At 38.2% G+C, this 25,254-nt stretch overlaps 1 protein-coding gene across 4 annotated transcripts in view; it reads right to left on the reverse strand.

Annotated features, from left to right (window-relative positions):
* Positions 1 to 7,545: 7,545 nt before the first annotated feature.
* Positions 7,546 to 25,254, reverse strand: part of GPAM (glycerol-3-phosphate acyltransferase, mitochondrial) — a 30,292-nt gene continuing 12,583 nt past the window's right edge. For 3 of the 4 annotated variants that reach the window (XM_003208170.3, XM_010714764.2, XM_010714763.2), the window contains 13 exons: positions 24,246 to 24,345; positions 23,311 to 23,523; positions 22,806 to 22,919; positions 21,236 to 21,321; positions 20,152 to 20,267; positions 19,224 to 19,294; positions 17,846 to 18,110; positions 17,201 to 17,343; positions 15,830 to 15,907; positions 12,851 to 12,991; positions 11,995 to 12,184; positions 11,823 to 11,881; positions 7,546 to 10,854 (listed from right to left, as the gene is read on the reverse strand). In XM_003208170.3, coding sequence (XP_003208218.1) covers positions 10,738 to 10,854; positions 11,823 to 11,881; positions 11,995 to 12,184; positions 12,851 to 12,991; positions 15,830 to 15,907; positions 17,201 to 17,343; positions 17,846 to 18,110; positions 19,224 to 19,294; positions 20,152 to 20,267; positions 21,236 to 21,321; positions 22,806 to 22,919; positions 23,311 to 23,523; positions 24,246 to 24,345 — 1,693 coding nt within the window. In that variant the 3' untranslated portion in view covers positions 7,546 to 10,737. The remainder of the gene's footprint in view (positions 10,855 to 11,822; positions 11,882 to 11,994; positions 12,185 to 12,850; positions 12,992 to 15,829; positions 15,908 to 17,200; positions 17,344 to 17,845; positions 18,111 to 19,223; positions 19,295 to 20,151; positions 20,268 to 21,235; positions 21,322 to 22,805; positions 22,920 to 23,310; positions 23,524 to 24,245; positions 24,346 to 25,254) is intronic. The other variant, XM_010714765.2, reaches the window with a different exon arrangement.

The following is a 25,254-nucleotide window of genomic DNA, read 5'->3' on the forward strand; positions in this document are numbered from 1 at the left end:
CCTCCCTTGAAGTAGCCAAAGAAGAAAACGCACAGAGGATGTAAATTGGGCACATTATTCCAGTTGTGGGCTCCTGAATGTCCAGCAGAGGGGAATAATCACCTGCACTCCTGCTAACTCGGCTTCCCATGTGTTAACCTAGTCCCTTGTAAATTTCTGCATAAGGCTAGTTAGTGACACTGAGAAATAAAGCATGTTTCTACCACATTCTCTGTACCAGCTGAAATTTTACAACATTTCGTATTTGCCTCGTGTATCCACTATATCTCAAAAATGACTGAAATTTCAAACACAAACAAGTTTTGTTCTGTACTTTAATTTCCTCCTGGTCTGCAGTCATCTTACTAGAAATCACTGATAAAGGTAGATTTAGAAAACACATCTGCAGAAGTCCACCTGGAGAAACAATTAATCCAGTGCCTTCCCAGATATTTGGAAGAGAAAATGTGAATAATGAGTAGGAGATGAGAAATTTCAGTAAACAACTGATACCTCTGCAATTACTAAAAGTCTTCACTCCGAGTTACAATTAAATTAACTGAAGTCCAAACTCAAACTCTTCTACTGGATGTGTTATGCATTTTATCTAGTGCCTGATACGTATTTCGCAGGCAGTTTGCCCTTAGCTTGTCTCTTTTAGTGAGCTTCTGCAGTTTCAAGGACTGGGAATATCCTTGCCAATCCTTCCCAAACAGCAATATCCTCTCTATATATATAGCTGTGGCAGCCCTTTTGCTGCCTAAAGATAGCCTGGCTTCACCATCCTGCACAGTCCCACACAGCTCCATGGGGATCTCTTACTCACCGTGCTCCTCCATCTTTCATTTCCAGCAGCTCCTTGTGTCAGCATCGCTCAGCATGCAATGGAGTCTTAGGTCTGGGAAAGAGAAGAGAGAAAAGAATGAGCTTTTTCCCTTTAGGTTGCTTCCTTTCTGAAATCCTAAACATAAATAAAGTTTACCCATGAAGGCAAGATAATCTCACAAAGCAAAAAAGAGAGAAGGAAGAAGCATATGGGAAGAGAGGACTTCATGCAGTCCTTCCTGATCCAGTCCTACTTTTTTGTGAGGATGAAGCGATACTGGGTGGTGAGGTCTTGGCACAGGCTGCCCAGAGGAGCTGTGGGTTCTACATCCCTAGAGGTGCCCAAGGCCAGGCTAGATTGGACCATGGGCAGCTGAGTCGGCGGGTGGCACCCAGACCAGGGAAGGCAATTGGAACTAGATAATCTTAACAGGTCCCTTCCAACTCAAGCCATTCTATGATTCAATTATAAAGACAAGCCACTCATTTTTTTTCCTCCAGCCCAGAAGTTTCAGGTGGGTGTTATGTTTTTGTTCACTGAGCTGTTGTCATTTCAAATTGTTAGCAGCTTCTGGATCCTCTCATCTGATGGATGAGGCAATTCTGTCTTTACGTAATTCAGAGAAGCCACATGAGGCTTAATTAATATTTATAAAGCAGTTAGGATGCTCAGTTGAAAAGGATGATGATGTAAAAGCTTTACAAAAACACTCACAATTTTTCAAGTTCTCCATAGATGCAAGTAAATTTATTTTCCCCCTTTGTTTTCCTACAGCAATTCTGTCCCCTATGGGCTGTGTGGAGATAATCAGTGCCTAGAAGCCAATAATACAAGGAATTTAAGAAGAGAGAATAAACTATTTATACTTGGATGGTAATCCACGATCACAAAACCAATTAAACATTATTTCCTGTAAATTAGTGTCCTGTCTTCTCCAACCAGCACCTCATCATACATCTTCCCACACCTCCGGTCACCTGGTGTGTGCTGCTCAGCCACAGAACTTGAAGCAGCCAGCAGGTCAAACCACACAGCAATGATAATACATCTCATTGTTACATCTGCATGTACCCTGGCTTGTGCAAGTAGGTTGAAAATGCCTGGAAAAAAAGACAGACATCCCAACTGCCTGAAAAGCTGCCAAGCACAAACCCAAGCAGAGCAGAGCAGAGCAGACTGGGGCTCTTGAGGCCTCTTAGTGATGTCTGGCTTCTACCTATGCTTTGTTCTTGCTAACAGCTGCTGATGCCAGCGAAGAAATCAAAAACTGTTTAACTGAGGCTGGAGGAAGCTGGAAACCTTCCCACCCTGCTGCAGAACAGTACCGAAAAGATGCAGTAGGCATCACAGTGAGAAGGGAGGCACCGGGTTGGAAGGGATGTGTTACAGCTGGCAAACAAAAGCACCAGTTAGAGGAACATCATCACCCATAGGAAAACACGCACGATCATTTTTTTCAGGTCTCATCTACCACGCAGCAAAATTATAGAGAAAGAAGTTGTTTGTGTGCGTGTGTATCTCTGCTCAACCATACCAGCAGGAAATGCCTGACAAAGCGGGCTCAGGGCGAGCCGCGTGGGGATGGAAGGCTGATGCAGGGCAGCGTGAGCAACGAGGCTGCCCTCCAGTGGCCGCATTGCTATATTTTATATTAGGGGCTGGGTTCTCCGATGTGGAAAAAATCCTTTCCGACTTCGGCTTGTGTCAGTAGCTTCTCCTCTCACCCACGGCTTATGGGTCCTCTCCTTGCTGCTTGCTGTTCCCCACCCCTTCCAAATTCCCTGCCTGGGGGCTGCCCAAATCACCACAGAGACGTGAAGGCTTCTGGGAGTCCCTTGCCAGGACAATGCAAGCGAGCAGGGGCAGAGAAGGCCAGTATTTGTCAGCAACAGGGCTGACGTCTTATAAAACACACATGAATTTCACCTCCTGTGTCTGGACATCAGTACATAGAATCACCTGGTACTCACATTCAGTCAAGGCCTTGGAGGTGCCCTCCAGCTTCAGGAGAAGGATTCCATCTCTTGATGAGGTGAGCTGATCCAGCAGGCTCTCCCAAACACTCCAGGACAGTTCTCCTTTCCAACTACTTGCAGAAGGCCCAGTTCTGCCTGCAGCTGTATGGGATGAGGCACTCTGATGAGAGTCTACATCCCAGAAGTCAGATCTGGGATACTTTCAAAGTGATGTATGCTCAGGCCTGGACCTCGAGTGATGGCTTTGTTTCTTCAAAAAGCCTGTTGGAAGGTTGCAGGTGGATGAGGAGTGAAGAACTCTCTCCTAATGCTAATTCTCTCCTGAAGCACCAGGAACACCACTTCAAGAACTTGTTAGTGTCAGATGCTGAAGACAGACCGACTTCTGCGATTATAAAAATTATCACGTCGACAGATGAAATCAGCTCCAAACTATGTTTTCCACGTTTTTCCATGGAAATATTGCATTTGGCTGCCGAGGAAATTATGTTTTGTTTCTAATGGAGAGCTTGAGGGCTGAGGTATGGCAGTGGTGGTGTCCAGGCCCTCCCCCAGGAAGCGTAGCTGTTGATGAAGCTCCATCACCATCTGCTGGACATTCTGAGGATGGAGCTGCCCTCATCCCTGTTTACTACCTGAGTGCCAAAATCCACCCCTAAATTTTAATTTCCTTTAGGAAAGATAAAAATGCTGGGGGCTGGAGGGGGAGGTTAAGCTCCTTAACTTCTTGTTTTCCAGACAGAGGGAATTTTTCTACCTATGGGCAGAAGCAGTAGCTGTGCAACTCCTTTGAAAAGTGTGGTTTTAATTTCATTTTATTGTAGCCCAGGCACATCTGAGAGAGAATTCTTACCTCATAAAGTACAGCCTGAATGCAAAAAGCAGCAAACAAGGGGAAGAGATATTTTCTTAGGCAACTTAAACAAGCAAACAAACCTAACGGTCCCAAAAATCTGGTTTGAATTTTGAATGGTCCTGTGTGGAGAGATGAATTGTATTCTAAGATCCTTGTGCGTCCCCTCCAACCCTTTGATTCTATAAAATCACACCCCAAAACTTCTCTATTGTGGTGCCAGGTACCCAGTTGTCACCAGGAGCTCCCACATACCCAGGACTTACTGTCCCAAAGCCAATTTCCAGCTTACCCTGAGTTTACAGCAGGCCATGAGGATATTGCAATAGCAATGTCTCAAGACTGCTGCATCATTTAGATCTGACTCCTTAAGAAGCAAGGCTTTAATATGAGATAAGGGAGTTTCAGACAGCCTTGCTCAGACTGATTTTTTAATGATTGAAAATTACAGACAAGCTGCTCCAAGTCCTTATCAGGCATTTCGCTTTGAATTATTAATAATCAATTCACACTTAATTTACTTATTTCAGAAAATGAAGTACACGTATCATGGGTTCCAACATTTTTCATTTTTACTGCGTTCTGTATCAACAATGGGATAACTTTATATAAACCAATTATAAGACAAAAAACACAAACAACTTCCTGTGCTGCATTCTCTCTCCTAAGTTTCTGGAGTATAACCACAAACAGCAGCTTTAATATCGCAATGCTTCCCTGCTTCAGATTTCCTTAAATTACAACTTAGGTTAATGATTAGTACAGAGATATAATTCTCCTAATACGTAAAAGAGTTCTCCCAGATTCTTCTATTCTGGTTAGAAGGGACAGAATAAGCAGTTGTTGAAGAAAGAATGAAAGCAGGGCTTGTGTTTAGGGTTGGCAGGGAGGGAGAGATCAGGACAAAATAATTTAGGAAACATGAGCTCAAAACAATGTTGGTAAATAATGCAATTCTTATTCTACTGTGACTACTGGCTCCTCACCAGAGTCTTTGTTTCAAATTAGAATGAAAAACTGAGAAGTGTCTATTTCCTTGAATTAGACAGTTCTGAAAATGTTGGTTTTACAACGACACTTACCCTTCCAATTATGGCAGAATCTAATCCACAGACCGTGGAAAAGAAAACTTAGAACCAGAATTCATTCTCATTCTTTAATAAGTTTCAAAAAATATTGCTCAAGCAACGTGCCCACGGATATGGCTTCCTCAAAAACATAGCTGCTTTGTATAGAATGCATTTCTCTGAGAACAGCAGAGCATTAAGACTTATCTTGCATAGTCATTCTGATCATTTTCAAAAATAATACATAACAATTAGGAAAGTAAGTGTTACTTAATGAGTCAAGGTAGTTGAATGAAACATCATAAGCATTTCAATTGAGATTGCTTTGTTGAAAGCTTTTATGGAAAACATTTTCTCAAAAAAGCTTGCTCTGCCTTCACTTTCAAAGTCCCAAGCTGAACAAACCCAGTAAATGATGCAATCAAATTCTTTCACAAATGCCTGATCAAAATAAGGAACCACGTACAAAAATGCAGATGCCTTTTAACACATCGACTTTTAAGAACAGAGGATTTGCTGATAAGAGAAAAAAAACAGATGGAAATATTTATTAATCCCAATAACAAGCATATTCTAGAGGACCTTACTCTTACATTTTAGGGCCTCTGTTGGAATGAGGAAGCTGCATCACCCATCTGAGCAGTAGTGCCTGTTAAGAAGCAAGGATGATGAGAAGCACCTGGACACAGGAATGATTGCAAGTGTTTGAACCTGTGGCAAACAGGAAGAAACAGCTGTGGAAAACAGAAGTTATAAATGGCCAAAGGAAAAGGTTTGCAGGGAAAGGTGCTGAACTGTAATAAACACGTTTAATTAAGAGGGAATATCAACACTGAAAAAGGGTTTTTAACAGCTTTCTGACAGGTAGTACTTAAAATTGTCCTTCATCCTATGGAGACAAGAGATTGTCTGATTGAAGATGCTTAGAACCACTGCTAACATTTGGCTTCAGCTGAATTAACCAGCACATAGTCACAATACATAAGTATTAATGTAGCCACAAGGCAAGCCTATAAAATTTTCCAGCCATGCAGAAATGCTTAACTAAAGAAGAAAACCAATCCATCACCCCTTCCAGAGCCTCACTTCACAGCAGAAAATAAATTCACAACTGTTAACAGGCCATGGTGAGTACATTACACAGCAGCCATCATGCTGCACAGAGCTCGTGCAAAGAGGCTGCTGAAGTGTTTGCTTGAGGTCCTGGAAAGACTCCCAGAGAATGCACAATGCAGAAATAGTCCTGCCATTGATTCTGGGGCATTTATTGAACCTGATATCTTTAGGTAGGTACAGTCAGTGGAGCCTGAAGTCCTGAGACAACACAATGGTCAAAATTGTGGTAAATCAGGAAATGCCACTTGGCTTTAGCTTTTCCAAAACAGGGGCAAAGTTAAACTGTAATCTGCTAACAGATTGCAGAGTTAATTTGTAATTTGTCATTGCAACCTGCCAGAAACAGTCTGGATGGTGAAAATCTTTAAATCTTTAGCCCAGTTTCCAGTCACTGGGGATTTTACAACCGGTGGGATGCTCAAAGGCAAAGGTTATCATTCATCCATCCATTCTGCTCACCTCCATCACAGCACAACAGGGACAGAGGCCACAAACTCCACATACATCAGCTTCCCCAGGCCACCTGTTTCAGTGCTTCGCTATGCACATTATTCATAGACACTATTCCATGCATTTTTTGTTGAAGTTTTGCACTGTATACATACAACTAATATCTATACAACAATTAATTTATTAGCTTCTGTTTCTAGTACTGTCAATTGTTATGACACAAAGTCTAGAAGTCTCTTCAGGCTTTATGGTCTTTGTGATGATGCTGCCCGTGTAACAAATGCAAAGTGTAATGAAAATCTGTGAAAGATTTAGAACAAAATGTTTCAAGTAGCAATTCAGACCAAAGCAGATCTTACCTTGAAAACACAAGGCAGCTGAAAACTTGGTGTACCATAGGAGAGAACAAAGCAGAGAGCTCAATTCAAGTGATCCTTCTAAATAAGCCTGACAAGCTTTTATTAGAAGAAAACTGAATTAAGCAAAAACAGGAGATAAATGTTTTATCTGACATTTGGGATTTTAGAAGACTGAGAAATAGGAAGACATTTACACAAAGAATAACACATAAGGTCATCACCAATAAAAATTGGGTTTTATTCAAGCTATTCACTATAATTGAATTTGTGTTTCCTACCTCAGCCCCGAGTTGTCAACTAATTGAACTTTGCTTGCATGTGAACATTGCTAGAGGCCTCTGAAAGAATCACTTGATTACAACTTCTTTTCTGAAAGGTGAAACAGCATTCCTCCTCCTTGATTTAAGTAATGATCATCTATGCAGGTTTTATTATATTAAAGCCCAACTCCAATTGATTCACATTTGCTAGATGCTGTCAGAGTTGCTGAAAGGGACCTATTGCTCTCCAGGTCAGCTTGAACTCACTGGATGAAGGGAGAATCAGTAGAATCAGACTTACAAATAGCCCAACCCTTCCTGCAAGGCAAAAGGAACTCTTAGAATCGTTAAAAAAGAAGGAAACCACACAAGGATCCTCCAGAACATGGGGAAAAGGCAGCTAAATGGCAGCTCTGCTTTGTGATCAAATATAAAGTGAGTCAGAAATCAGGATGTCACCTCAGCCAGTTTTTTAAATGCTTCCGCTCTAGTAAATACTCTGGTAGAGATTCCTCTCAGTCTCAAGCTTCCATGTGCACTCTAATGAAAGCTTTTCATAGTTTAATTTCAGTCCCTGCAATAGGATAAAGTTATCAAAACAATTATTTTAGCAGGTTATAAAAAAAATAAAGGAAAAAAGACACACCAGAAATACTTACTAAATGTCATATTAGCAAACAGTTTAATTTATTAAAATAACTCCAGAACACCTCTGTGCTTCTACAATAGACAACAAGTAAAACGTGGTAACATTCACAGGGGAAGCAGTACCAGGCTTATAAGCACAGAAACAAAACAGCAACAGTATCTTAAAACCCCTCCAGCTCAATGTTCTTTAAAATCGTGATTCTGAGTACTTCTTTGCAGAGCAGGGACCAGGTAAAGGCAAGTGTGTGTATATGCTTCCTAACCAAAGATATGTGAAAAAAGCCCTATGCTGTCAAAGAGAAGGCAGGTATGCCTTACAGGTCACTGTGAGTAACATGTCAATAAGCTCACGATCCCTGGGGGGCTGTGGCAGCATGGAAATGGAATTCTGTACTTCCATTGCTCTAAAATATAAGACCTATAGGATACACGTGGAAAGATTACATTTCACATATTATGCAAGACCCTGACCCCAAAAGACCTGCATACCTGATTAACATGCCCATAGAATGATGGTGCTTGTGTAAGTCTTTGTTAAGAGGAGAGTCTTAAAACACATTTGTACTAATTCAGAGTCTATCATTTCTTCTTTACTGATTAACTTCACCAAGGTTAACTCAACCTGGTATTATATCAGCAAAGGAAACATGAGAGGTAAATAAAGTCAGAAGATACTGAAGGTGTAAATAACAGTGCAAAAGTAGTGGTTGTTGTTTTTGACTGTTACAGACAGACAATTTTTATTCTGTGCTTTATTTCCAGGGAAAAGCATAGTTGTTGTGTGTCATAATTACATGCTTGCACATATACACACTTGCTGCAGAAAGCAAAGGCTTCCAGTGGCAGATGACTCCTAGTACATGATTTTTCACGTGCAGCTTTTTCATACAAAACCAGTCTTAGAGGTGTATCCTGCCTCTGCATACTAAAGGCATTCATTAATGTGTATTCACATGCATAGTACTCTATCCACTCACTGACTTTTGTTAATCAGATTTTCTCTTTTTTTTTTTCTTCCTTTTTTTCTTTTTAAGGTAAACCATAAGTTAGGTTTAGTTGCAGCACCTAGCCAGAACACTCCAGTGACCTCAGTGCTCCTGGGGTTAATGCAATTAACACATCAGTTGGCAGAACAATCTTAACAAAATGACTCAAGTTTTGTTTGCTTCATATTGCTTCATATGTAAAAAATTTTATTTACAATCTTCACTGTTAATACACTTCACATGTACTGAAGTGTAGTAACCTAGGAGACCTTGTTATTTAGAAGCACCTAGTCTTTTAAAAGACTAAATGGAAGCCATCAGCAACAACACTGTATGAGCATTCATTGGGTTAACAGACTGTGAACAATAGCTAGAATGAGCTGAAACTTCTCTAAAAAGCTAGCAGACTTCACAAAAGAAATGATGTGCCTTCCAGTCACTATCCTGCTGAGACAGCAGGAATGCATAAAAACAAAAGCAATTCTACAGTCAGTTTCTATTCACATTAATGTAGCTTTGGTTCAGAAATTCTTTAAGTGTTGTACAGCACCTGGTTTAGTGACAGAACACGTGTCTCACAGTGCTAACTGTATAATGCTAACAAACTATAAACCATAGATTTCAAATATTAATAGCATTTAATAAAAAATTTACAGAAATATTCTCGTTGATAAGTGTGCAGTACAAATGCAAGCTCCTTGGCCACAAACTCAAGATGTGTGCGTCAGTTTTGTGCTGGCATAACAGTGCAAATGCTGGGATTCAAGTATGCTTTTCCATATTTATGTTAAGCAACAGAGATTGACATGAAAAACTCGGAGATTTTCTGCTCACAAGGCCATGACATGAGAATCAAGTGAAACAATGCAGTAATGAAAGTATTGATTTCCCTCATATAGAAAGCAATCTACGTGAGGAAAACACATTTCATAAGCAAGCCAGTTTCATGTACCACCAAGTTATTGCTTCAGCTAGATCAGCTGTACTGAGAAAACAGGACTACAGCTTTCAATTTAAACTCTTCTCACATGAAGAGAAATCTACAGTGCAAGTCCTCCATGCAAAACGACCAAACTGCAAGACTAAAGTCCTGTTTCATGGGACAGAATTACTCATCAGCTTTCAATTATTCAGATCTCTCTCTGAATTTCTTTTCTGTAAGTCAGTAAAAACAGAGACTGAAGGACACTGCTTATGATATTTCTGTGTTTCTAAAGGCTACTTCTTAACACTAACTTAGGTCTGCTCAGCTACAGAATATGAACCACTGTTTTCCAAACAATTGTTGAAGTTATTGATGAAATTTTTAGGGTCAAACTTAAAAAATTATTTCACCAAATCAAGTTTTTACTACCACTTTAAAAAAAAAAGATCTGACTCTTCACTAATTAAAAATAAAATCTTTATAGCTTTTCTCAATTAAATAATAATCTAAGATTTTACAAGATATTCACAGTTAGAAAACTGGCTCCTGACTTTCATCTGCCTGAAGGACAGACGCCACCATAAAAACAAAAATGCTACTCTGACATTCTTCATGACAGCAGTGATCAGTGCAGTTTGCCACTGCACTGCACGGCTCAAATAGTGCAAGGTGTGCCTGCTGACATTTCTGACAATCATCTGCTACATGCTCATTATTCTCGGATGTTTGTAACTGTTATTCACATTAGAATGTTGGCATTTATGTTAGCACTGATGCAAAACTATGGCTTTATCCATGAAGTATATATCCTGCCTAAACAAGATTTTAGATAACTTTTTTTTAAAACAATAAAACTGGATTTGAATGAAAGTTACTTTTTCTGCTATAAGCTGTGTTGCCACTAAACTCAAGATCTCAGGGTTAGCTACAGATCACAAACATTTGTATTTGTGCATCTGTTACCATTTTTAAAAGTGGATTTATTTAAAACGTAACATCGATAAAACTTCACTCTCCATTCTAAATCTAATTTTAATCATTGCTCTAATTTTTTGCAAGATGTTTTATCACTTGTATCCAAAGTGTCATCTGAGTATCAGAACAGGATTGGAACTGTAAGAAACCCATAGATGCATACATAAGAAGGCACTTGTCTTCCAGTAGTTCAAGTCAGAGAAGGCCTTACCCAGACAGTGGCACCTTAAATTTCTGAAGGGTAGCAAATGTCCCCAGGATTTGATACAGTCTCAAAACCTGCCTTCATGTCCCTGGACAAAGGTGCTGTATGTGTTCTATAATACCATGAAGCTCATGATGAATTCCAGTAGTTTTTGCCTGTTGCGCTGAGGTAGGAACGTAGTGCTAAGCTCCAAAATAGTGTCTTTCTTTTGATTTGTCTGACTGAAAACCTGAAACACAGCACGAATACAAATAATTATTATCACATTCAAGTAATCACATTTCTTAAGAAAAAGAAACTAAGAAAAAAGTAAAGCGTGTAGTAAACATCCAACTCCATCAACAGCAAGGGACTAAAGAGGCACTCAAAAAGCACCTACATTAAAAAAGCATGCACTTGAAAACAAGAAGTCAGATGCAGTGCTGAGCAGATGCCACCTAGTTCCATTTTCCTGACAGCAGAATAGACCAGAATTAAGATGATACACTTTTACCATAAGTTACCCTATATGCTAACTATTGTTAGCTTATTTAAAGACCAAAATGTCTGTCTAGCAATACTTAGCCCAAATACTGGTGCTTTTCAAATTACAATCCTAAATGCCTTGGTATCCAGGATGTCATGCCATTTTGGTGAAAGAAACTTTTCATTTGCAAATTCTCTATAAGCAGTCTAAAATTTGAAATTTGAGTGGGAAAGTGCAAAAAACTGCTCCTTTACTTCAAAAATAAAGAACACCTGTATCCTCGTGGTGGGCCTTAGATGTCCATTACAATGGTGCTCATGGAACATCAATCAGCGCTGGGATGAACTAATACTTCTGGGAGATTTGAATAGTCCTTCAAAATTAGCTGTCATTAAGCAGAGCAGAGTTCTCTGCCTCCTACCATTGATTGTGCATCAAGGACACGGAGCAGAACAGAGAACAACACTAGCTGGGAATAAAAACGACTGGTTCCCTGGCCATCACCTAGACAAGTTTTCTCAGGTGCAAGAAGTGTTCTGTTCTGTACCATGTACTCTTTTCCTATGGCCCTGAGCTTTAAGAAAAGCAAAATGCTCAGAATACACAATATGTTTGCACAGATAAATTCACAGATTTCAAACCAATGTTGCAGAGATTTTATGCGTTGCCAGAATCGTGCTCCTTATTAAAATGAAATGAGGAATCTTCAACTCTGATCACAGAACACTTACCCCAATTTCCTTAAAGACTTTCACTGCATTTTTCACATGACTGTATGTAGCACTCTCAGCTGCAAGAAAGAAAACACAGATATAAACAAATTGGAATTGTATTTGGGCTATCCTGATGCCAGAAGATGAGAAAGAATCAAACACAGTTCCAAAGACAAGCTGTTTGACATACCATACACAGCAACATTCTTCTCTGTCCTGCTTATTAAATGCCTGTGTAACTTTTGAAGGTATTCAGACTCTGAAACAGGACCACTAAAATTGTGTACGAAGATGACAGCAGAGCTATATGCCTCCAGTAAAGGTCCCAGGAGCCTCTGCAGGAAAGTGATGTACTGCTGGTGCTCTTGAGACTGACTCACCTAAGAAAGGGAAATAAGAACTTAAAAGAGAGACCAGCAGAAATGAGAAACAACCCACACCATAGTACATGGCAAAACATCACAGTGCACAAGACAGTGCAATGTGGAAGCATAGCAAAAAGTATTTTTCCATGGGGGGCAAATTAGGTATAATGAAACAATGCTATTTTTTCCTCCTCCAGAATATTAGTGATGTAATAGCTATTTTCCCAAGATAAAACTGAAGACGTTATACTGTTCTGCAGCCAACAGAAGCGTTGCCACGTATTCCTAAAGATGGAAGTATGTTTCCAAATTTTCCAAACAAGATATCCTAAATAGGTTTGTATCAGTTCTCTGAGAAAACCAGTTGAAGTCTAAAATCAACATGATCTGTCCATGAAGTAAGAATAAAACAGTTAGAAACCAAGATACTCAATCCTCCAGGAGGTTTCACGACACTACCATTGCCTTTCCACTGCCCTATTGGAGTATTTGATGTTTCTTCAGCTGTATTTCCCATGGGGAGGAAAAACAAATGTATTTTACCAACTGCAACAAAATGCAACAAACTAACATTGGAACCAGAAAAAGGGAAAGGTTGTATCATTATCTCTCCTGAACTAGTGAAGCAGTTTGTATTTCTGGTAACAGACCTCAATGTTACTAGTCTTGGGATAACATTACCTTCAGGTAGCAATCTCTTTGCTCTTCTCCAAAATCACTATCTTCATCTTCTTCATCACTTCTCCAAGTTAATGGTTCAGGGAGTTTTTTATTCCACTGCTGCTCTGTAAGACTGGGACTAACATCCTCCTGATCATCCTGCTTAAATATGAAGATGAGATGATAAAGAGGCAATGTAAATAAATAAAATAAGTTTATTGTATAATCTCATCCAGCCAAATCAGTCCTATCATTAATCATTATTTAATGAAAACAGCCAAGATTTAATAACAGACAGGGTTCATATAAGCAGAAGAAAATATTTTTTTCTGCAGTTTGCCTATCAAATCGAAGAGAAAATCTCTGCTGTAGTGTAGTTGCAGCCTTGCAGCACCTGTTGCCAAGAAAATGTTTACAATTGCATTAGGATAGAAAGTTGAGATGCTGTCTGTATGTGGACGCTGCTCACCTTTGAGCTACTATTACTTTAAGGACATATTAGTTAACTGTGTTTCACTGCATTACAATATCTGAAATCTCAGTTAACACAGAATGCCCCAACTTGATATTTTTTAACTGTTAGCTTTCTGCCTCTTTAGTACTCATCCACACGTGAGATACAGACTGGAAAATAATGAGCCAGTTTCAATCAGAAAAGACACAAAGTGTTTAAATCTTGATTGAGACACTAAGCCCCTTCTACCTGTTGTGACGCAGTAACTCCGTTCTGCTAATCACCCTGACAAGCAGCATCCCAGTTTAGCCTACAAATACCCCACCAGTAATCCACTTTCAGAGCAGGGCATGGATTTACACTCATCTAAGACCCAGGCAGGTATCTTAGGTAAGCACGTATTTCAGGCTTTTGGGACAAGTGCGTGATGGCAATATTACCATGGTGAAATTTATCAACCTAAACTCCTTTTTCTTCACAATATTCACCGTTTGCTTCTCTTCTGTTAAGGAACAACATTAATTTCAGTAAAATCTTTAACTAATGAAGTGCTTTGGAAAATTGTAAAGCGCTCTAAAGTTCCATGGCAAGTTAAAAAAAAATAAATAATAATCTTTCAAGACAATAAGCACAAGCAAAAACAATAGATGTCAATCTACCTGAACAGTAATTTAGTTCTATTGTGAAATAATGCAAGTATGTCACAAGTTCAGGCACACAATAATTAAAGGTGCAACAGAAATACTCCACCTGTCTGATCAATATCTGATGCAACAGTCAATTTTGACAATGCATCTTTATAAATGAATTTTAGAGATAGTGAAAATACACTTTGAAAAACAAGGGAAACATCAGTGTCCATCACTCATTGTTCACTTTCCTCAAAGTAGCTGAACAGAAGGATTTGCAAAGGTCAGCAATGCTTAGTCAATGAGAAAAGACCCTCCATACAATCATTCTGCTTAGAAATACAAATCATGCAAGATTAAAAACAAATGAATAGTAGACACCTTATTACTGTTATAATGCCATGACAAAAAAGAAGTACTTATTTTTTTTGCCACAGAAGCCTGACATTATTCCAAATGTTATATTCTAAAAGAAGCAGAGGCCAGAAAATAAGTTTAAGAAAATACAAAAGAGAGTACTATGTGTTGGGATTGTTCCTCATTTTTAAAAGCAAACACAAGGATCACAGAAAAACAATTAAAGAAATAAAAAGCCCGGATCAATTAAGCTCAATTGAACAGGAAATTTACTGATGTGTTAAAGTCAGTGGTAAACTTAAAACATCAGAAGTTATAGAAATTAGCTACCCCTTTTAGAGAACAGACTGTAAAAATCCACAAACATTTCCAAGGTGTCCCAATTCATGAAACAATCGTTGCTTACAGTGTTTGCACAGATCATGGACATTCTTAATGTTTTTAACAGAATTAAGTAGGTATAGAGCATCTCTAGGTTTAAGAAATTCAGCAATGGAACATCAACTTTTTAAGTATTCAGTGTGGCATTATTGTTGTGTGTCATATAACACAGGTGTGTATTTCTATACCACTTATGTCATCTATATCCCAGCTATAAGCATCTAAGTACCAGACGCAGCAACAGAAACTCAGAGAAAGCTCAGACAGGTTAAATGCTTGAGGACACAGAAGTGTTTACCTACTGCTATTCACACCTGTTCTCTTGACCTGCCCCCAGGCACTGAACATGCAGGTTTCTTCCTAATCCTCAGAGCAGCATTAATTTTCGGATTTATTTAATAACGATTGCACACTAATGCCATGACAACACATCACACTTAAGATAAAAAGCACTCAGTAGTGACAACAGAGGAGGAGAAAGTTAGTTCCTTGATAGTCCCAGATATTATTACCCAGACGTAATAAAAAAGGAAACACATATCAAAAGATATTAGAGCAGAGTAAAGGCCCTAAGCAAGTATACTAAAAGTAGCCTAAACCTCCTTTGAAAATGGAGGGCTGCAAAAAAGAAAGCAGCCAAATATGCTACACTCCTACACCACTCCAGATGCTCTTTGACTTTTTGCCACTTGTTCCTGGACTCCAAGGTCTGTTTGCCACGTCTAAGAAGCAAAGACATGGTGAGTCAGCTGGCTCCTGGTCCCTGTGTTTCTTAACATCACCTGCCTCAAACACCAGGCAGCAACTCCAATACACCACTGAAACTTCACAACAAAAAGATCTGTTCTACAGGCTCCCGAAGAATAGAAATTAAACTTCTGCAAACCTGTACTAGAAATCCAAAGGGCTAAAAAATAAAAAAAATCCCCATTTCACAGGGCAGTATGTCACCTTCAGTAGGTACAGTGACATTACACACATCTGTAGCCTCAAAATTTGACCATAACCAAATACCTGATGCTTACAAATGCAAAAATCAAGTAGCATGAGGCCTGGACTTGTTAATTTGTTATGCATCTTAAGTAACAACATATATTTAGAACAAGACCAACAACTAACAAACTACCTACAGTTAGTCATGTACAAGAAACAGCACAATCAGTATCTCTATCACCTTACCTCAGCCACCAGAAGAATACCATATTGTATCAGCTTTTCCACTGCTTCATGGCAAACTTGATATATCAACTGACAAGGCTGCAAAACAGAAAAGGAAATGCACTAAATAAACTATAATTAAATATCACATCCATTAAATCCATTATAAAAACAGCAGTTCCTTGTTCTGTGTGCTTTTTCTAGATACAGCAGCATTACTCCTTTTAAACAAGTCATTCTTCTACCACCCAATGCATTTCCCTTTCCATGTAGTCAGACAAACATAAAATATTACAGTGAAAGGAGATATTTAAAATTTGTCCATGTTTTCAGAAAAGAAACACTACTACACTAGTAGGAAAAAAATGAATCAAGTATTAAATAGGAACTATTTAAGTTAAAAAAAAAAAAAAGGAAAAACACAAACTCCAGAGCAATGAAATTACTGAAAAACTCTACCAACCACAAGAGCTTGCCTTATGTTTCACTTAAAAAGCAGAAGTTAAAAAAAAATATGGATGCAAATTTGAGAGCTAATTCAAGAATTTCTAGAATCTCTAAGCAACCTGCTTAGAGATATGGGAAAAAACCATACACCTACAATATTCAATGCTGTACAGAGCATCTTTCAACATCCAACATTCTGGAATAAAACAAAAAAAAACAAAGCTAAGCCGTGTTTAAAATTGTCACTAAGTATTAGGTGTGGCACCATGGGACTCTTGCACAACTATGTAAATTAAAATTATCTTTACAATCTGGAGTCTTAGTTTCCAGTGTTGTTTCAATCATGCATGCAAACTCATATGAGTTTGGTACTCTCAAAGACTTAGACCTGTTTAAATGAAAATATTTAAATGGCTTTGGGGAAGTGCAGATAAAAACTGTGATGGTCTCACGACCTAGGCAAGACAAAAGCTGCTAGAAGGCACTTAGAAGTCCAACCTGCAGTTATGGGAAGCTACAGAGATCTTCTTTCTCATGAAAAAGTCTGATGGCAGCATTGTAGAAATGCTGCAGGTTTGTGCTGTTTTTCACTCACTCAGCAGCTGCATGAACAGAAGGTATGCACCCAGTATGTACCCCTACATGTGACTGTGTCCTATCCTGCTAAAGAAACCATCCAGCAACAAGAAAGAGGCAAGTTAATTCATGTTATCTTAGATCATGCATCTTCTGGATGAACTATTCTGATGCAACTACACTCATTCAAATGTATTTCCTTGAAACAAGTGGAAACACATTATTTTTTCAAATGCTCTTCAACTTCTTACTTTATCACTAGTGAACATACCAGAATCAAGACAATTAAAGAAACCATTCATTCTCTTTAAAGCAATAAAAGCATAAAAAAGCAATAAAAATTTGATAAATGAAGACTTAGTTACTTACCAAAGATACAGTAAATTCATTAGAAAGCAAGTAGCACAAGCTGGCAGCTTTTCGGACAAGGTGCTCTTGACTAATCAAACTGGGAGAAGCACCATTGGTACCATTTCTGAACCTCTTACTCTGAACTGCACGAAGGCTGCAGGCTAGAGCAGAAACAAACATTAGCAGAGCTTTCACAAAGAGTTTTACAACAAAGGAAACCTAAAAACTTTCTTTATGTCTATTTTTATGCCTATAAGCAGTCCAGTATCACATATGGAATTGAAAAACAAGGACAGAAATTGCCACTACAGCTTTTGTGTTCAATTTATCTCTAGTTGAAACAAAATTTCATTAAAATATTGCTAAACAAAGGCAAAAGTTCTGCCACGTTGGCTCAAAACTCTGTCAGTGCCTTGCCTAAGGTAGTGACCAATACATGAATACTTCCAAGAAAGATAAAGGAAAATGGGAAAAAGGAGTTAAAACACTCCACACAAAAACCAATCTAATTTTAATATTGTCTTTCTTAGAATAAACAAAGGGTTACGCAAAGAGAGAAGAAATAAGCTTTAGTAAACAGTACAAAAAACTGGGGGGGTTGTGCAGATACTTTGAATTCACAGGTCACAGGAAAGTCTTTCCATAGTAAACCCCAGCTCGTACCAATGACTGCCTCCTTAATGAATACGTGAAGAATTCCATTGCTGTAGAAATTGAGTTCAAAGACAGCAGGGATCGTCGTGCTGGGAGTGATGAAGAACTCGTTGTTTCGACTAGTGTTTGTGATATTTACACAGTTCCCCAACAAGTGGATGGCATGCATGACAACATCATCTGAGTTCCCTGAAAATCCCAAATCGAAGTCACGGGCTAAGACTTCTTCCTTCATGGAGAAGAAGTCTTCAACCAACCTGGAAAGATCAGTTCCCTAGAAATAAAAACAGAATCACAAAATAAAATAATGTTCTTTTTGCACAAGAGTTTATTGTAAATCACATATATGTAGAAAACACATAAAGAGACACCGATTTTCAATAATCCAAAATCCACCAGTTATATTATAAATCCTTGTTTTCACAGATTTTTGCTGAAATGGAGCACGGTTTCTGAATTTACAAATTTCCCAAGGCCCACAAAAACTATTTTGAGAATGCAAGATTTTCTGTTTGATTCTTAGTCCATTTCACAACCAACAGGAACGTAAGTTGTTCTTTTAAGAGGATGTGTTAAGAGTTGTCATACTTCCATTACCTCTACCACAAAAGGAAATATCAATTATCTGGAAATACTGTAAGTAAAAGAATTTTTTTTTTCAAGTGGTTAGAGACATGAGGAAGAGCTTTTCCTTAAGCATTTGCTTGGTGTGACGGTTTTTTGTTGTTTTTTTTTGCAGTGTAGATTCAGACCACATAATACAGTGTTTCTTTCATCCCTTCATTGTAGGAAATTGGAAAGACTGGACTGATGGGAGTAGTGATTCCTTTGACTGAGAAAATTACACATCTGATCGATATTCTTCAATGTGATCTCAATTCATGTGCAGTAAAAACTTCAAATTAGAGGCAAAGGAATTTCAGACAAAATGTATAACACACTTGTAGGAGAAAAACATCTTCCAAGCCCCATGCAAAAAGTTGCAGTTAAACATTAGAATCATCCTGCCAACATGGTAAAATATTCAGGTACCAAGGAATAGCAGAACTCATTTGAAAATTAACTGAAGAGTTGCTACCCTATTCAATGATAAATGCTTTCAAATGTCAGGGCTCAAAAATGAGATTTTAATAGAATTGAACCAAGCTCGTGTAGTCTTCAAAAAAAAAGTATAATTAAATTTTGGATTTAAAAATCTATTTTCACATGGATATTTATTATGATCTCCAAGCATTTACTACTAATCAAAACATTAGCATACATGAAATCCACTTTAAATACACGTGTCTTCTCTTCTTAGTAGCAAGCTATAGTAGAATGCAATCTATGCTTTCAATCAACAACTGCAAAGTGCTGTTAGGGCGTTTAAGCAGCACAGAAGCCTTACCTGCCTATGTCTGTACAGCAGCAAACAGGCAACAATGTGGGTAGACATCACAGCACAGGACTTGTTAGCAGCTAGAGGTAAACAAGACAAAGTGACTGTGGGACTTCAATAGAATGAGAAGTTCAGAACACCTTTAGAAGTGAAAAATTAGCCACTACTTTAAAAAAAAAAAACACAGCAACAGTAATACTGGCATAGAACTGTACCTTCTGAATAAAATACGAAGAGTGCTTTAATAATAAAAGAGTATGAGCTGTAGAATTTCAAAAATGCTTTGACACTACTCTATCTCAGCTCTTACTACTTCAGCTCCTTCTAGCAATACATTAACCCTACAGAAGTACCATAATGACCAGGCACAATTCTGAAGTGTTGTAGGCATGTAAAATATTAATGTAATCAAACTACAATAATTTGAACTAGGAAGCCTGAGTAAAGCTCAAGCATTTACTAAGCTAAAAGTACTGTTTTGTATACATCTCAAGACCACAAATCACAGACATACTAACTGAAACACATGCCACATAGCCTATAAGCTTGGCAACACTGGTCCATGCAGACAGAGAGCATGTAACACAAATTACACCTGCAAGATACTATCATAGCTTTTTCTGTGGTGTGATAAGAAATCAATATGTCAACAACAATTAATTCTAACATTCAAAGTACATCAAGTTCAGTACACTGGTGCAACGAATACACAAGTTATCAGCATAAACAGATAGAAAGTTTGTACTCGACCAGAAAGCCAATTTATCAAAAACTGCAGAGGGAAGGAGGAAGGCAAAGGAGTGAAAGCTGTCAAGAAAGCATCTGAAGTCAGGAAATGATTGCCTGAATGCCAGGAATTTGCATTATCAAACAGCAAGTTAGTTCATGCAATAAGCAAAACAAAATGGGTAGCTTATAGTGATACTGAAGCACTTACTGAATAAAATATGCTCAGCCAAGTTGGCTATCAGCTCCCTTCTGTAGGGCTCACTGGTTATATCCCTGGAGTTAGGCAGTGAAGCCTCAGTACCTTCATCCACAGTATCATTAGGTCTGAATACAAAACAAAAATTTGCATTATGACATCGATTTTTTTAAGATACATTAACTGAATTACAGTGCAAAAAATACATGATGTGTTTTGGTAACGGCACTAAAATGTTATGCCTAACAAGCTCCACAAAACACTGAATATCTACCAGCTTTTCCCATTGAGCAACAATCCAAGATAAAAGACCATCTAATGAAAAAGAGCTACGTAGAACACTTGGCTTTTCCTATGGCTATTCATATTGCCACTACATCACTGTACTCCACAGCTCTTTTTAATGAATATGGAACAGAAGTAGATTAAGCCTAGAAGGCAGTTTTCAACTCAGCCACTCTATAAACCAGAAATGGTCTTTTGTATGGACCTACAACCTTCTCAAGATAAATAAAACATGTTGTCTCCACCAGGACCACGTGGGTTTGTATGAGGCAAGGAAAGGCCTTCACAAAAATGTACATTTTTATAACAAATGCAAGAAAAACTTTTCCTACAAGAAAAGTTTTGCATTTCTGAATGAGTCATCTGTTTGAGCAAAGGATATTCTCAAGACCTCATTAGGAAGAGTTATTTGGTTTGGATACATACCAAAATCCATCTGAAATATTCGTGGGTTTTAATAACATACTCTTCCTTTTTCACTGTGTCATTTTTTTCCTTCAAATTATTCCTTAAATTTTAAAATTAAACCATCAGAGGTCACTACAGTTTAAAAAAGAAAAAATGCCTCCTGGAACTTATTTAGAAAAAAAAAAATCACCAGAAAGAATGTAACTCTTAGAACAAAATGCACAGTAATAAACATCTAAGATTTTTGTTTGCCTACACACAATTAAATTATCCTTGGGAAGTTCAAGCACCACTTGAAACGTATTGGAGAATTCTAAAAAGACAAAGGAATGCAAAAAACTAACAAAGAAAAAAACAAGCCCAACATGCCCTCCCTCTGCCCAGCAACCAAAAGACTGTCTACCTCGATGGAAGTATAGCTGGTAACAAAGCTTGTTCAAGAGAAAGAGGAGCAGGCACAGGTTTTTGACTTTGGCTGTTCACATATTCCTGTTAAGAAAAGGATTAATATTTTTTGTACTTTTTTCCACCTAACTTCACTTCTGTATTTAACTGATAACATGATTAATATGAAAAAGGCAATCATTCAAAACTGCAACTGTGATTAAAAACAGCTCACACTAAAAGAGCAGTAATAAGGTTACAAAAGTGACAAGCTTGCATGAGTTTGCTCACTTTTAATGAAATGGAAAACTTCCTAGAGCAAGGAATCCACACTTGGTGAAAAACACTGTAACAAAAACAATGCATAATCACTGTCAGAATCTTGCTGGGAACAAGTCCTTTGAGACTAGCTTCTCCATGATTAAATTAATGAGAACTGCCTTCATTAGCATGAATGAGAGCGAAGTCTAATACCCATTTAGAATCAACACACAGATTACAATTACTGCTTCACACTACTTCCTTTAAACATTGGGATAGGAAAAATTTCCATAGGTAAACATGACTACAGAAGCTCTAGCTGTAAGACATCATAAAATTAAAGCACTCAGGAAGCAGACATTGTACTACAAACTTGAAATTCTTGAATTACAAATTTCTCAGAAGCCTCTCCTTACAGGTTACCATTTACATTACTGTGCTTTTGGGACACTGTGTTCTTCCAGTTCCTACGAAGACTGATGTGGGAAACTACAGAGCCACTTGGCCTGCTGGTCAGGAAAAGTTCTCCCAGGAAAGCTACTTAAAAGACTTTCACAGCCAGCTCTTCCTCTTCTGTTTCTAATTCTGTACTCACAGAGCTGCAAAAGCTTAAAATTAACCCTAAAAGCTCATTTTCTTAGAAAAACCTGCAGTGATACAAGCATGTTAATTTAAAAATGATGCAGTTATGCTTCTGCAACTCTTGGTTAAGGCATACTGATAAAATTTAAGTTACTCTTATTTTATTTTTGTTGTACAAGAATGAGTACGCATACAAATGAGAGCTGGCAGAGGTTGTTAGGAAAGTACAGAGATCAGCATTTCACTAGATTAACAGGGCAGATAACCTTCTTTTCCTTATACTGATCCAGAAGCAATTGTTAGCTCTCTACAAGAATAGCCTGGAAGTGACCCAAGCTGCCCTCCTTGTAAGTGAATTAATACCTTTCCCTACTACAGTAATTATAATGCAGTGCAGACAGTCACAACTATTTCATGCTGTGGTAATTGAACCCTCTAAAGCTCTCCAACCTACTGCTTTTCTGAGAGAAGTAGGGCAGAAAGAGGAATGCCTAATTAATTTGAATAATGTTCTCTTGTTGTTACAGCATGTTAATCTTATTAAAGTCACTCTAAAAGTAAGCTATACCATAGCAGAACACAGACTACTGAAATATATATAGATTAAGTGTAATACTAGCAGATTCTGCAAAGAAATCCATAAGAATTTAAAAGCAAAGGCAGTTAGCATTGCATAAGTGTGTCACTGCTGAAACAGCAAAAACATCAAATCTTCAAAAAAAAATTCTTCGAAATATCAAACTTACTTTTAAGGAAAATGGTTGTGCAAAATCTACTCTGACACATCCATAATTCTTCCGCAGCATCCTGAAGACTCCTCTCGCTATACCCCAAAGACTTTCATTCTTCTTAGGCTTGCCCTGGAAAACATGAATGGTTGGTTTATTACTTTTTTTTCCAATTTACAATTATAAAGCTGTGTTTAAAATCAAAATAGATTCAATAGATACAAGGGTAAAACTGCTGATATGCTTTCTAACTTCAAGTAAGTCTAGAGAACTATTGTTTTTCCATACAAGAAGTAATACATTTAAATGGTTGTATGTCATGAATTGGCACTTACAAGTATTTAACCCATTCTTCAGCAATCTCCATCACAGAGGTTTTGTGATTCACAGCTTTACACTCTTCATCACAAACAGCAAGTGCATGTGACAGAGAACTGCTCGCACATAATTTAGCTGTGTAACAGACTCTCCCACATATCAATAGAAAATCCCCAGGCAAAACAGGTTATTCAATTGCCCTTACCAGCTGTTCACTGTTATAGTGACCTTCAATTATGCGATCGTAGGAGATTCCCACAGGTATAATTAGGACATCAGGAGTAGCATTTGAGAAGAGAGCATCCACTACCACAGACAAAAGACCTGCTCTAGGACCGGATGTCTTTCCACTTCGAGACCGTGTGCCTTCCAAGAATATTTCTAAAAACTGTTGCTGTCTCAACAATTCTTCTATGTGCTGAATATGAAGAGATTGAAGAAGAAGAAAAATACATATCTTCATATACTGCTAAGTTCACATTTGAAACACATTGTTCCTCATCAGCAATCATTCTCTCTTAGAAACCCTTAGAAAGACCACAAGTGTGACTTGGCATGAATACTTAGAAGAATAAACAATAATGAATGCCTGACACAAATCCAGACCAAACTGTTATTTAATTTGCATGAATATACAAGCAGTATAAAGCCATTTGTTCAAGAATATCTCTAACATCAGTTGATTCATTTGAATTGCATATGTCTCTTCTTCAGGTTCCTCAGAACATCTCATCCTCCAAGATGAAAACAGAGCTATTCTACTCAATTGCACAAAGAAGCACATCAACACATCATAAACAGAGACTTCCATTAAGTAAAGAAAACTGATGTAGATATGCCCCAGTACAAAAGAAATCAGGGAAACAAGGCTTAAATCTAGTATTCATCCAGAAATCTTAATTCCATTTCTTTAACAAAGGTTGCACAAGGTGAAAACTTCATCCTGGAAGGTACTGGGCATTTCGTTCTCTTTTACATCATGCATTTAAGTCTTGATGCAAAAATGTACTCTGCTTATGTAAAATGAACTCTAAACAAATTCAAACCCCAAAAAACCCTCTCCCAACTGATGGAAGTCACTCTCCCATCAACCACCCAACCCAAGCACTATCCATGGACACACAGGCAAGAAATACATACCACATACAGCAAAGCTCTATAAAGGAAATCCTTCTGACCATCAGGACTCTGATCCAACTTTCGACGAATGAAAAATCCTCCTAGCTTGCGGATCAGTGTGCTACAAAATCAAGAACAATTACACTCATGGGTTTCAGTCCATAGGAAGCTACTACCCACTCGGTGCAAAATTCCTAGCACACAACAGAAACTGAAGTTACTATAAATGCATTAATCTTTTCATAGATTATGGGAGCACATAGATATTTTGAATGAAATAGGCTTCTCTACACTGACTCATTTCATTTCACTATATTAACAGACCACTTATCCACTGTAGTGAACCTGAGCACTGTAAGTCAGGGAGTTGTGACCCAAAGAACAGCTTATGTGAGCAGGCCTTTATGCCCATGTTGTGCTGCGTATATGCCCTGGCTGCATGATAACCTCAGCCAACTAATCTTAACAGAGGAGCATGCAGGCAACTCCCACTCCCTACCAGCAGTTACACCATCTGCGTGGACTTGTGTTAATCCAAAAGTGCACCAAGAAACCCTCATGAGAACATCCTTTCATACTGGGATAATAAGAGACCAGCACCTACTGGTGCATAACATCCAAGACACCCCCCTTCTTTCCTTTGTATGCTCCACAAAATCCAGGAGCTCTTCGGAGATCAGTATCCCCAAACACCTGCTCCCTGGCAAAAATTGCATAGAAGACCAACACAATTTAAACACCGAACAAACTGGAGTAGTTTCCCACAAAACATTATGCACTCAGTACTGTCACTGCCCAATAGCTGGTTCATTAAACTTCATAAGAAGTTCCACACATTACTCACATATTAGTCTTTTCTTAGTCACTTACTTGACAAGAAATTACTACTCCTTACCCCACTTAGGTTATGGCAGACTTTATCAAAAGGATTTTGTGATGGTCTCTCTCTGAGAATGCAATAGGAAGCAAAAAGTTCTACTAATGTGCCCAATAATCCTCAGATTCCCTTATGTGTGGTTGTAAGATACAC

This window comes from Meleagris gallopavo, chromosome 8 (assembly GCF_000146605.3).
Source record: "Meleagris gallopavo isolate NT-WF06-2002-E0010 breed Aviagen turkey brand Nicholas breeding stock chromosome 8, Turkey_5.1, whole genome shotgun sequence".
Lineage (NCBI taxonomy): Eukaryota > Metazoa > Chordata > Aves > Galliformes > Phasianidae > Meleagris > Meleagris gallopavo.